A 14,237-nucleotide genomic window follows, 5' to 3' on the forward strand; every position below is an offset into this window, starting at 1 on the left:
CATTTTGCATAGCTGCATGTTGGCGTTGCGTGTGTGTATGAATATGAAACACTGCACTCAAGTACTTACAGTATTCTAGCAAATTACTTCTTTTCTTTCAAGTTTTTCCTGGAGTTGAACTACTACTCTATGCCCATTGTACTCGATACGGGTTTGAAAATGGCACATTCCTACATCGGTTTGGGTATCAACAACTAGAACCGAGCAATTTTAGGATTAGGGAGCTTAAATGGAGTCGGCATGGGAAGGTCAACAATGGAGGTCTCAACAGTATGTGGGGATTAAGTTTGAGAGGGCTGCTAAGCATCTCACAAACATGCCAATCAAGGCCCAATAGGGAGAAACTGGCAGCAGTGGAGGCTAACATGAATCAGAAAACATATTGGCAAAGGCATGAGCCAATCAGGAAATGTCATGCTTTAGATAATAGCATTAGTATAACTATTAGATTATACCGTTGAATGTTTAGTTAGAGAGTATGGCTGAATTTTATAGGCTGTACGCTGAGGTAAAAGCATGGGAAAATTTGAATAATGTGGCTTAGAACAGTGATTCTCAACCTTTTTCATATCAAGGACCCCTAGTTTAGTCCACGTTAGAGCCACAGTAGGACCCCCATTTGATGAGATTTTGTCTCTCGGACCCAAATCTGAATATATTTTTATTGTTAGATATGATTTTGTCCAGAATTCCATGACTATCTGTATTGTAGGTTGAGAGATAACAGAGAAACTATGATCAAAACAGTCATTCTTCTACATTCTCTAATTGTGTTAACTTCTTGTAAATGAAATAATGCTGAAGTTTAACAATAGATCAATTTGCTGGGGACCCCCTGGAACCCCCTCAAGGACCCCCTGGTGGTCCCCGGACCCCACGTTGAGAACCACTGGCTTAGAAGCTGCGATGAACAGCCACCCTGGCCTGAATTTGACAGAAGTTTATTATTGCTGGCACTCGCTCAGTCTAAGATCATGGGTCAAATGTGCTTTTTCATGACTGACAATGCTTCTTCCTTTTGGCTTTTCTCATTCAGATGCGTCAGCCGGCTACATCCGACAGCTGGAGAACAAGGTGAGGATGCTGGAGGATGACAACAAGCAGCTACTGTCACAGGTAACTACCGTCACTGTCCTCTATCACAGTGATTCTCAACCTTTTTCATATCAAGGGCCCCTAGTTTAGTCCACATTCGAGCCACGGACCCCCATTTGATGAGATTTTGTCTCTCGGACCCAAATCTGAGAATGTTTTTGCTGTTAGATATAATTTTGTCCAGAATCCCCTGACTATCTGTAGAGAGATAACAATGAAACTATGATCAAAACAGTCATTCTTCTACATTCTCTAATTGTATTAACTTCTTATAAATTAAATAACGGTGATGTTTAACACTTCATCAATTTGCTGGGGACCCCCTGGAAGCCCCTCAAGGACCCCTGGTGGTCCCCGGACCCCACATTGAGAACCACTGCTCTATCACATGCCGTGGTGGGTGCTCTTATTATGGTGGATGCTATAGCTTCTGGTTTTCCCTGCTAGGACCAGAGGATGTGTTGGTGATTGGACTTGTACTATTGATCTCTCTATGGATAGTAGAGGAGAGGATCCAGAGGGACACTGTTAGCAGATGTTGAATACTTTACCTGGATTAAAGTAGTGGGGATAATGCAGCTTGTCCTGACCACCTGTACATCCATAAAAATAACTCATACTAGGCTGGATAAGACCATCACCTAGTCATGGCTCACCTCTCCAAAGTTGAACTGTAGGGGATCTGCAGGAGGAAGGGCTAGGTTCTCTTTGTTAAAGGAGATGGATGCCACCAGCTTCTTCTTCTTCTTGGGACTAGGAAAGAAACAGGGAGCATTAAAAAAATGCGATATATTATATATTGCGATATATTGAATTTCGATATATCGCTCCATATCGGGAGAAACTAGTCTTGAGATGTATTGGGATGGGGTAACCATTTAATGCTTTGAAAGTGAGAAGTAGGGTTTTGTAATCAGTTCTTCTCCCTCTCTGTCTGTCTATGTCTCTCTCTCCCTCTCTGTCTATGTCTCTCTCTCTCTCTCTCTCTCTCTCTCTCTCTCTCCCTCTGTCGATGTCTCTCTCCCAGGTGAACGGCGGGGAAGTGAAGACGTTGAGGAAGGGTTTGTCTCTGTACCATTCCGAGTCTCAGCTCTCACACTACCAGGACAGCATGCTCAACGTACGTACACTGCCGCCTAACAAAAATGTGTGTGTGTGTGTGTTTGTAATAACCGCAATAACCTAGAAGCAATAACGGTTCACTCTCAAAACATAACATGCGCTCATATGAGAAACCCCCTGCCTTGTTTATCTAGCTTTGGTTGTCTCTACCAAAAGCTAGCTTGTCCTTTAGCCCCTCAACTCTCTCTCCCTCCTTCAAGTCAGTTCAATTCAATTCAATTCAGTTCAATTCAATTCAATTCAATTCAATTCAGTTCAATTCAATTCAATTCAATTCAATTCAATTCAATTCAATTCAATTCACTTCAGTTCAGTTCAATTCAATTCAATTCAATTCAATTCAATTCAATTCAAGTTCAATTCAATTCAATGAGTGCATTATTGGCATGACATGGTGAAAAAAAAGAATGAATTATAAAATACGAACAGATTGGTGGTCTACAGTTTTACTCTTCATTCTGTATTCTGTAACTTTTTGCAGCTGAAATTACAAGACTCTTTTCATATGAATGAATAGGAACTTCATGAGTTAGTTATCCTGCCAGTGTTACTCTCTGTTTAGGGTCTATACAAATTAGGGTCTATATAAATTTCCTTCATCTATCAAAAGCTCAAATTAATGTCTATCATTTCCTAAGGTATGAATGCTGACAGTTGTACTGACACATCAAAATTTAAAGGGAAACATGAGCTCGACTACAGCAGAAGCAGGACCTCCTGTATTGACCTATTAACAAGCCTATGTGACCGAGTGATTGATCCTCTCCTGCTTTACTGCAGCCACAGCAGGTTTACTGCAACTCCGGTCACCATGGGAATGCATATTCCTCCCTCAGCTTTACTGCTCTTCCTGTTCCTCTTTCACTTCTTCCTCTCCTTCTTCCCCTTACTATCTTTTCCTCATGTAGACTGATAGTCTACTGTCTATATGTGGTCTATAGTATATTCTTTTGCCCTGTATGTGAGGTCCTGTTGTACTGTTGCCACTATGTTCCATATTTTCTATATTCCTGTTGTGCTTGGTGATTACAATGATTGTGATTGTGATCGGTGGGTGTCTCCTGCCTCCCCAGGGTGCCAGTCGGACCCCCAGCGGTGAACCCTCCCCTACTGGGACCTACCTCCCCCCTGGGCAGAAACCGGAGGCTGTGGTCCATGCCATGAAGGTAGGCCTCGCTCCAGCCTACATCTACTGTGCTCAGAGAAAAAATCCCTCTGTCCAGTTTAGGGATGTGCACAAGTCCACTTTATCATGGTCGTGTGTACGTGTGTGTGTATGTGTGTGTGCAGGTGCTGGAGGTCCATGAAAAGCTGGACAGGCAGATCCCAGAGGACTACAATGAAGATCTCAGTGAGAAAGAGAAGGCCATTGTCAGAGAAATGTGCAATGTAGGTTGCAGGCTAAACTTCTTTCTTTCTTTTATACCACTGATTCTCAACCTTTTTCATATCAAGGACCCCTCATTTAGTACACATTAGGGCCACGGACCCCCATTCGATGAGATTTTGTCTCTTGATCGCAAATCTGAGAATATCTTTATTGTTAGATATGATATGATTCCAGAATTCCATGACTATCTGCATTGCAGAGAGATAACAGAGAAACTATGATCAAAACAGTCATTCTTCTACATTCTCTAATTGTGTTAACTTCTTGTAAATTAAATACTGCTGAAGTTTAACAACTCAGAAATTTGCTGGGGACCCTCTGGAACCCCCTCAAGGACCACTGGTGGTCCCCGGACCCCACGTTGAGAACCACTGTTTTATACCATATTAGACATTAGATACTCCTCGTCGCATACCACACACACTGGATTCCCATCCCAGTGTACATTCTCATTATGCGGACTCTTCTGGTACATCCTGCACCTATGGAGCAAAGCCTACACAATAACAAAGCCTGAGTGCCACCTGTTGGTTAACTCTTGTAACACTCAGTAATCGTGACCAAGTGACAACTAGCCTAGCATTAGTTACCTGCTTGCTAGCTGTGAGACATCAAGTCACTCACTACTGAACTGAACAACTAATGTGACTGCAAACATTTAGCAAGGCCTACTACACTAACATTACATCCTCAACAAAGGATTAAACCCACTTAAAAGTCCAACAAACAACGTGCAAAACCCAAATCAAACAATGTAATGTAATTGTAAAATGACACAGCTTACCTTATCAGGAAATCAGGGAACTTGAAATGAATTGCTAGCCAAACACTTCCACAAGCAATTTGAATTGTACAAAAATCTGAAAGGCAAAAAATCTATCTTGCAATGCAACTGTAGTGAAAACTAGCAGGAGTAGCAGCATCAGCTGGTCTATAAAGGTTACTGCGACAGGTATTTCAGACATGGCAGTTCAGCAAGGACCTAATGAAAATACTACAGGCTCTTAGACACATCAGCCCTTCTGGCAAAGCAGAAAAACCACATGGACGCCTCAACTTTGATGCATTGTTTTCTAGCAGTACTACTACCCTGCTAATTTCCAGTCAAGATGTCTAGTCAGTCAAAGCTGGAGAACAGTATAACATGGTGGCATTGTCATGCTCTTGTCGGAGGAAACTTTGCTCATTGAACAATTTTAAATTCAGTATCATAAAACAGCCTAGCCATCAGTAGGTAAGATTAGGGGAAACTTTGGTCATCGCTTCAGCAAATAGTAATATTGTAGGATACAGCAGAGAAAAATATAATATAGGCTAAATATAACAAATTGAATACAAACAATAATAGAGCAATATATGAATCAATATATGAATGGGAAGTATGTGAAAAAATATGGATTGCAGCATTATTAGGGTGTGCAAAATAGGACTTATTGAGGCAAAGAAGAGATGAGTCTATATAAATTTTACATTAAAAATGATTATGCAGTGTGAAATAGGTGGGAAAGTATTAGCATATATGAAGTACATAACAATGAAAGGGATACGTGTGTGTGTGTGTGTGTGCATGCGTGCATGTTCTCCATAATGTGGCCTCCAGGCTGATCACTCAGCAGTTGTGATGGTCCATTGCACTCAACCCTAACCCAGGGAGAAACAAAAGGCACTATTCATAACGCAGAGACACTCTGCCCTTATTAATCACACATACACACACACACACACACTCACACATACTCATGTTCACCATGCTCTCTGGCTCTGTAACGTCCTATTTTAAATTCTTGCTGAATTCACTCACTGAATTTGTTATATTGTTTATATTCCATTTTCTGTTGTATGCGACCCAGTTTCCCCACAAGGATCAGTATAGTTTCATCTAATCTTTTTATTTTTTTAAACTTTGTTTATTGGGTTTTGCAAGAACATACAATTGTGTCATCAGAGCATTTATAAAAAGTAAAAAGGTATATATTCCCTCAATGAAAAGACATTATAAAAAAGTGACAATTGACATATTGCTAAACACCAAAACAGCTTACAAAGACTGAGAAAACTAAAATAACACAACCACAAACAAACACAAATAATAAAAAAAACAAAAAAGGCTAGTAGTAAACCGCCACAACAAACACAATATTGATACCCCTCCAGACCGCAAAAGTTGCTTCAATCAGGAATGAGTGGGAAATTTATCCTCTGAACAAATTGGAAGAATGAACCCCATATTTTCCCAAATTTATTGGAGGAGCCACTTAATGAAAGTCTGATTTTTTCCAATCTAAGAAAATAAAGGATGTCTCTTATCCAGTGGGTGTGAGAAGGAGATACAGTTGATAGTTTCATCTAATCTGATGTTATTGTCTGACATTGTCTCTTCCTTCTCAGGTGGTTTGGAGAAAGCTGGGTGACGCTGCCGGGTCCAAGCCTTCAGTCCGACAGCAGCTCTCAGGCAACCAATACAAAGGGGCTTTATAGTTGTCAGACATCAAGCGAGGTCACCAGTGGTCCCAGTAGATCTCCACCACCGGTTTGGACTGGAAACCCTCAGCACTGTGTTGGCTCTCTTGGCTATTGAACTACGGCCTCCTCAGCCTAACCCAAACCCCCTGGCCACGTCAAAACGGACTCTCCTACACCTCAGGCTTGCCGGATCATACTTTCCCGAAAGCCAAGACTGGACGACTATTGACGGTCTCCGATTTGGTGTCCAGCTGTTTGAAGGATGACATTGTGGCTTTGGGGTACCCATGTGAGCCATTTTCTAGAGCCAGTCCCAAGATGTGGGTGACGGAGAAGACAGCAACGGAATTTTCAAACGGCCATGCATTCTTTGTCCATGTTGGACAGGGCTCCACACTGCGAGCAACAATAACCGTGCGTTCACACTGTGAGCAACTTGGTTGATGTGTCACTCTCTTCTGACCTATTGTGGGCGGAGCGAGAGACTCCGATTGCATCTGTGTAGTGATCTGCAGCTACAACGTTTTGACCAAGAAAAATAAGCTATGTATTTATGTATGCTAGCTATACGTATTGCCTTTCATAAGGTTGATGAGTTAACACAGCTAGCTAGTGCTCTTCAAAGCTTACCATCGACCCCAACAACTGTTCTTCAAGAATCGTGTTATCCCGCAGTCTTTCAAATAAACGTTGCAGAGAACTAGGAAGCTTTGAATGGCTGGATTCAACTTCTCCACTTTGCACTTGCCAAGTAGAACTACTGTTCAGGAAATGAAATCACGTTGAAGCGTGGAAAACCGATTGGCCGTCGACGGGTGAAGACCGCAAAAAAAGTTAAGCCATGGCCAACTTTGCTCGGCCAAAAAGCTTGCCGAGCGTTCACACATCAGCCGAGTTTCCCTGGTCGCTCAGCTCTAGAGGAAATGAAATGGACTTCCGGTGACTTGTTGATCGCGTTGCTTGCAGTGTGAACACAGTACGAAGCATTCAGTAAGGCTCTGAAACTCTGAATATCTGACTATCACTTCATCCAAGCCAGGAACCACAGAACCTGTCTGCAGTTTGAGTCACAATTCTGCTTTTTGTTTTAATGTTCTCAAGTATTCAAGGCTGACTGCCACACACAACTTACCTTGGTAACACTTTATAATAACCATCATTAATAAATGGTAAATTGATAGTTAATTAAACTTTAGTTAATAAAGTTAATAAAATCATTTGTTTAAAAATTATATATTGTATCATAGCTGATAAGAGACGGTAAAAACGGTAAAAAGCTATGATACAATATATAATTTATAAACAAATGATTTTATATTACACAAACGAATGATAAAATAACATAAATTATAGCATTACTAATAATTAGTAAACATTATTAATGATAATTTCATTGTTTGTTAACAGTAAAATAACTATTAACTAAAGTTTAATTAACTATCAATTTACCATTTATTAATGATGGTTATTATAAAGTGTTACCCTTACCTTTTCTTTTCCATGGATGTATAAGTATTACAACTTGGTTAATGGCACTCAAAATGAGTACGCTTCATAAACATTCGATACAAAACTAAACGTATAAGGGAAACATTGATATAATTAATTTAGTGCCGGCAAAATGTAAGTCACAAGCCATACGTTTATTTAATAAGACAAATTGACCAAGAAGAAACTCCTTTGACATTTGCAATTAAATAGTAGGATTACACATTGACCACTGTGGTATACCATCTGCTGTTTCACACCTTGTGTACATAAATTTACCCAAATCACATGATTTGATCAATTAGACCACTGAAACCTTGTGTTACAGATGAGGCATCTCCAGCGATACCTCAATTTGTGAGCATTCCTCTGTAGAGGAATGCCACAAATTAGAAGACATACAACTTTATGTCAAACAATCTTCAGATGTGACAATCTTATTATTGGAAAAAAAAAAAAACCCAGCTGTAATTAATTTTGCTTCTTGTAAAGAAAGCAGACTCCATAGCCTGACATCTATCAATAGCGAGCTACTTACCTTCTTATTAACATCCTTGAAAAAGATGGGACATTTTAGTGCATGTCAAAACAGAGATCTCACTTGTTCTATGAATAGTCAGGATACTCATCTATGAGTATCCTGACTATTTTGAGAAGTCATTATTTTCCATACTCCCAGCTACTTTTAAATGACAACTCAAGCTGCCTGCCGCCATTATTTTTGTTATTGTAGTTATTGTAGACACATTGCATTAACACTTTGTTGTTAATGTGAATTGGAGCAACCCAGTCTCATAAATTTTTTTCAGATCAGGCTAGACACAGGTTAATGCAGGTGGAAAGGTCTTAGATGTCATTAGTGTGGGCCTTAGCAGTGCTCGCTGCTAGCTTCACCCTGTATGCTAATTATCTCCTCACTTTATTATAATGCATATGGTAAGAAGGCCTGTACCTAGTTTTGCAATGTAGATTGTGAAATGTGTCATCTGTATATAAAATGTCCTAGATGTTCTCAGAGGACTATATGTATCAAGTTTCTTAGAAAAAGTGCAGACAACTACCCAGCTCACCACAGCATGAAGGGTAGTACATCGACTTCTGTACAAATCAGCTCCTTAATCATCTTACCTTTGGGTGATGTGAAGCAGTTTCACTCTGTCCAGTTTGTACAGTATGTGTTCACTTTGTTCAGTGTAGGCTGGCAGCATCTCTAGCAGCATCTCTAAAGCACTGCAGTCATTAAATACTGTACTGAAACTGCTATTAGTCCTCTCGTTGCACAATAAGAAGTTGATCAAACAGCTGATTTGCCATAAAGTGTCTTTATTACTTAAAGAGGTCTCAGTTCAGCACTCTATTTTGAGACACTTAATACATATAGTAAGTAGGCCTAGTGGATAACTTTGCCTAGCTTAGTTTATGACAAGCGTACTGATTAATGATACTGTCCATAATTTTGGATATTTCACCATTAACAAATACAAGCAAACTTTGATAATGTCAGGTAACTTAACACCACAATTGACCTTATTCCCATGGTGGCCATTTTGAACTTACTTTAGGGTACGTCACACTCAGGGTGGGAAACTCTACCCAGAAGACTGGCATATATAATGCATATAAAACTAGCACATAATGGATCAGGTACAACAACGAGGCCTGCTTCAGTTTAACAGAGTTAACTAGTTTACTAGCTAGCTACCCAAGCTAGATTCCGCTAGCTAGCTATAGTCGGCCAAATACCAAAATCCCTTGCTTCCAATAAGTTTTTTGGTGGAATCTATGAAATTGTAATTTTTGCTGAAGTTTGAACTTTGTGTGCATCTTCGTTCACATTAGGATATATAGTAGCTGGACTATACTTGCGCTCCTGGGCAGGGTTTCCCACCCCAAGTGTGCATGGTGAAAGTTCCAAATGGCCACCGTGGGAATAAGGCCTATAAAGGCTGTGATACTCTTGGCAATTTTTTGGGGCACGTTTGGGCATGGATAAGCACCATTACCAGAAACAAACAAAAATAAGAAAAGTGCCAAAAGATGCTTTAAATTATCTCTTGGCAAACGGGAGATTGTATGTCAGTACAACAATGCTGAGAACACTGCATTGGGAGTATCAGCATCATCCAAAAAATTGCCCTATTCGTCACTGCCTTGAGGCATAAGCCTGAACATGTAGTGCTGAGTTCTACCCACCTCATACATGGATCATAATTAGGTGTCTTAACAGCTAGTGTACACTATTACCTCATTGTAATAGAGTTGTACAGAGTGAAATATCCCTAGGTTTTTCTGCAGAATAATGTACCTATATACTGTACAGTAGTGCATAATGATGTATGTAGGAGTCTGAGAGATGGAGATACCATTCATAACTGAAATTACATGCTGCATTCTTTATTTTTACTTGTCCTGGCATTTGGACAAAATGAAAATGAATGTCCACACAGATAAGAGAATTTCTTCTGAAATTCTTTAAGTTGGACACATTGGTAAAGATGTGATGTGTGCACCATGTGCTTTCCGTACCGTCTTCATATCCTATTCTTATTGGATAAGAGAATGTGTGATTTTATTGAACGAGTGGCTGAGTTTCAGCATGGTTCAATGGCCTGAATGCAGCAGGTGACTTGTGTTTAATGAGCCTATACTGTAAGCTATGGGCCACATGTGCAAAATGAGCAGTAATCATTTGAAAAAGAAAAAAATAAATCAGGGATATTCCTGATTTATGAAGTTAATTCCATTTGAATTGAGGACTGCTAAAACAAATTGTTTTCGATAGTCAGGCATTACTTTGGTTTTACAAGAGAGAGAATACATCAGTAGACACACTCAGTCTTCAAACATTTGCAAAGTGACCTTTTTTGAAAACAGCTAGTCTACTATACACACAACTACTGACTTTTTTTTATTTGTTGATTTTAAAGCACAAAAGTGACATTTCACTTTTTTTTTTGGACTATTTTCCTATGGTGACATTCAAATGCACTGCTTCTTTTGTCATTGAGGTATTGACTTAGACCCTGTGATGAAATTCTGTTGATGTTCCTCTGTGACAGTCTATTTTAGAGTATAGCCAGTGCTGTATGTAAATACATATCCCCCATAGATTACCAGGGGTTAGCATGCCTTTCTATTTTTTAATAAGATGTATGTAGCTGAAAAGGTATTTTAGCTATATATGATGATATGAGAAAACAATTTAAAAAGCCACTTTTAGAAATTTTGAAATAAAATTGAAGTATACTTTCTTTGAAAAAGCTATTTGTGTGTTGGTGTCAGTGATTGAGTGGTGCATTTAATGTGGAGGATGTGTACTGAAGAAGTAATACCAATTTTTACGGTAATCTGTATATGTGTCATTAGATTTGAAATGAACTGGCATTAAATCTGAAGAACTAACCTCCAGATTAATGGAGAATGTTAACGAATTAATTTTACATTTTGAGGCATTTAGCTGAAAATGAGCGCATTAGTAGATTTGGCCTCAATTCCTACATTGCCAACATTAACTAACCAAAGAAAAGCATGACAGTGAAGTGCAGGTAGGACTAAATGTCCATTAAAGAGCATGTAAAAGCATGCAACTGATGCTAATCTCATAAATAAGACTAGAATGCCTCCTAGTGGCAGAGCTTTGACATTACAACAAACATGAAGAAAGTCGCATCCATTCAAAAATAATCTGTTAAAAAGTTAAATGTCATAACAACAACACAGCAGGTGAGAAACAACTTTTAATTATTTTAGTCGAACAGAACATGTTTCTAATGGAGGAGTTTGAGGAAGCATAAAATGCAACAAAATAATAAATAACCATCAAAAACATAACAAAATAAACATTTCTTATGAAAGGTACAGCTGTTACAAATGTAAATGTAATAACTTCACATTAACAAAACCATTAACAAATTACAAATCACAGTTTAAGAGGGTAATAATCCTGTTAACATAATAAATTTCCCATCAACATAATAAATTTATTTATATAGCACCTTTAAAAACAGAGTTTACAAAGTGCTTTGACAGACAAAATAAAAGCAGAATACTCAAATTATGAATTTAAAAGGCAATAAAACAATAATAAACAGGGATCGTAGGATGAAAACAGAGATAAACAGTAAAACAGAATAAAAGTAAGATAGAATTAAGACAGAGTTAAGATAAAAGAACGTAAAAAGACAATAGAAAGATGATAAAGACGATAAAAAGCCGATAAAGAGACAATGAAAAGCCGATAAAAGATAAAAAGACGATAAAAAGACGACATCACATAAAAGCAAGTCTATAAAAATGGGTTTTAAGAAGTGATTTAAAAGAAGTCACAGATTTTGCTAGCATTCTCTCCTCAAGCAGGTCATTCCAAAGCTGAGGGGCCCTGATGGAAAAAGCACGGTCACCTTTAGTTTTAAGTCTAGACTTTGGAACAGCCAGAAGGGCCCCGTCTGAGGATCTAAGGCTGCGCACTGGCTCATATGGGGTCAACATATCTGTTATGTAGCTTGGAGCCAGACCCAAACGTGCTTTAAAAGTGATCAGTAAAATCTTAGAATCGATTCTAAAAGGAACAGGGAGCCAATGGAGAGAAGCCAGGATTGGGGTGATGTGATGTCGTCTGTTAGAACCAGTAAGAAGCCTAGCTGCTGCGTTCTGAACTAGTTGGAGGTGAGAGAGTGACTTTTGGTTGATGCCAGAAAGGAGGGAGTTACAGTAGTCGAGTCGTGAGAAGATTAGGGCGTGGATTACTTTTTCCAGGTCGCTGTGTGATAGTATTGGTTTGATTCTGGAGATGGTTATCAATTGAAGGAAGCAGGACTGGACATTTTTTTTTAATCTGTGGTTCGAAGTTTAGGTCAGAGTCAAATAGTACTCCCAAGTTTCTGGCAACGGGCTTCACATTTGTGGACAGAGGACCAAGGACCAAGGCCTCTCACTGACTGATGGAATTTGTGGGACTGAACAATATGATTTCTGATTTTGAATTGAGCTGAAGAAAATTCTGTGCCATCCAACAGTTGATGTCATTGAGGCAATCTACAACAGCAGCTAAGCTGTTTGGGTCACCAGGTCTCAGGTGAAGGTATATCTGTGTGTCATCTGCGTAGCAATGAAAAGAGACATTGGCCCTCATTTATCAATCTAACGTAGAAACCAGCGCAGATCCGAGCTCGGAAATCATCTTACGACAGGATTCACGTGTGATTCATGAAACGTTCGTATCTCGCCAATCACAGCGTAAGAATGATCGGGCGTTGATAAATGTGGCGACTAAAAACAATTGCCATTTAAATATCACGCCCCTAAATATTCTCGGTTTAGAGGCCTCGCCCCCAGAGTTTACGACATGGAGATGCGTAATACGTCCAAGAAGAGAAACTTCTCCGACCTCGAAATAGAAACTCTAACGTCCCAAGTCCAATTAAACCAATTAGTTCTGTTTGTCAGCCTGAAAAGTGGCATCAAAAGAAGTCGGAAAAATGCAGTATGGAAAGAAATCACTGCTGCGGTCAACAGCGTTGCCGACGACAATCGAACTCCAGCTGAGGTTTGAATATTTAATTTATACATCCGTGATATGTATAGTCTATATATATATAATAGTAGCCTAATATAAAGCTTGTATCGCAATTCTTTACATTTATGTGAGGAAAAAAATGGTCGGACCTCAAACAAGTAGGCTATCTCAAAATGAAAGAGAAATTAATCTTACACCAGAAAACTGTTAACCCCGTTAATTGCAAACAATTTGAAAATACCTATTTATGTTACATGTAGGCCTTTACAAAATATAATATTTTGCCATAGGCTACATATTTTTAAGTGATGAATATGTGGCTGCATATGCTTAGATGCCAGTCAGAATATATGGTCTAATAACAATTCTCCGACTCAGCCAGATTTACTATGCTGCACCGCAAGTCCACGCTGACTCGAAAACTTGCTACACGAGTCGAGACTTGACGTGAGATTTGATCGTAGCCTCGGCTCACATGCAGATTGATAAATGCCGAGCTTTGCGTGGAAATGACCGAACGCCCAGTTTTCTGTCGTACGTTCGTCTCGTAAATGAGGGCCATTGTGTCTTTGGATAATTTGGCCAAGCGGCAGCATATAGATTGAAAATAAAATTGGACCTGAAATAGAACCTTGCGGTACACCACAGGTAATGTGAGTTGGAGAAGATGAGTAGTTACCTATGGTGACCGTGAAGGTCCTTTCTAAAAGGTAGGAATAAAACCAACCAAGTGCAGTGTCCTTGATGCCAACCCAGGTGTTCAGGCGGTCAATTAAATGGCATGATCTACAGTGTCAAAGGCTGCACTTAGGTCTAAAAGAATTAAAATTGCACTTTCCCCCGTCAGCTGCTAAAAGGAGGTCATTGGTTAATAAAAGTTACCTAACAATAATGTAATGACCTTTTTCCTGTTACCATAATAATTATTACATTAATGGGCATTATTCCATTACAAATTTTCAGGCTTCGAAAATGTAATAATGGAACTGAAAATGTAATAATAATAAAAAGTCAATACACAACGGTCATCAAAGATTTGGTTATTAACAATGGTGCTACATCTAATAAAGCATGAGTGTGTATGGCAGAGGTCTTTGGGAATCATTGTGAATGGACTACATTTCAAAAGTTTCAAACTTCTTATAATGTAATAACACCCAATAA

The 14,237-nt window shown here is 39.1% G+C and overlaps 1 protein-coding gene across 1 annotated transcript in view; it reads left to right on the top strand.

Moving 5' to 3' along the window:
* The window catches only part of LOC139646375 (coiled-coil domain-containing protein 85C-A-like), a 29,531-nt gene extending 23,446 nt beyond the window's left edge, over positions 1-6,085 (top strand). Inside the window, exons 2-6 of the mRNA XM_071522399.1 lie at positions 1,037-1,116; positions 2,123-2,215; positions 3,291-3,383; positions 3,508-3,606; positions 5,996-6,085. Of these exons, the coding sequence (XP_071378500.1) occupies positions 1,037-1,116; positions 2,123-2,215; positions 3,291-3,383; positions 3,508-3,606; positions 5,996-6,085 (455 nt within the window). The remainder of the gene's footprint in view (positions 1-1,036; positions 1,117-2,122; positions 2,216-3,290; positions 3,384-3,507; positions 3,607-5,995) is intronic.
* Positions 6,086-14,237: the final 8,152 nt, after the last annotated feature.

This window comes from Centroberyx affinis, unplaced genomic scaffold (genome assembly GCF_046629955.1).
Source record: "Centroberyx affinis isolate AG114_WGS23_722 - 3 ecotype Tasmania unplaced genomic scaffold, CSIRO-AGI_Caff_v1 ptg000984l_1, whole genome shotgun sequence".
Classification (NCBI taxonomy): domain Eukaryota; kingdom Metazoa; phylum Chordata; class Actinopteri; order Beryciformes; family Berycidae; genus Centroberyx; species Centroberyx affinis.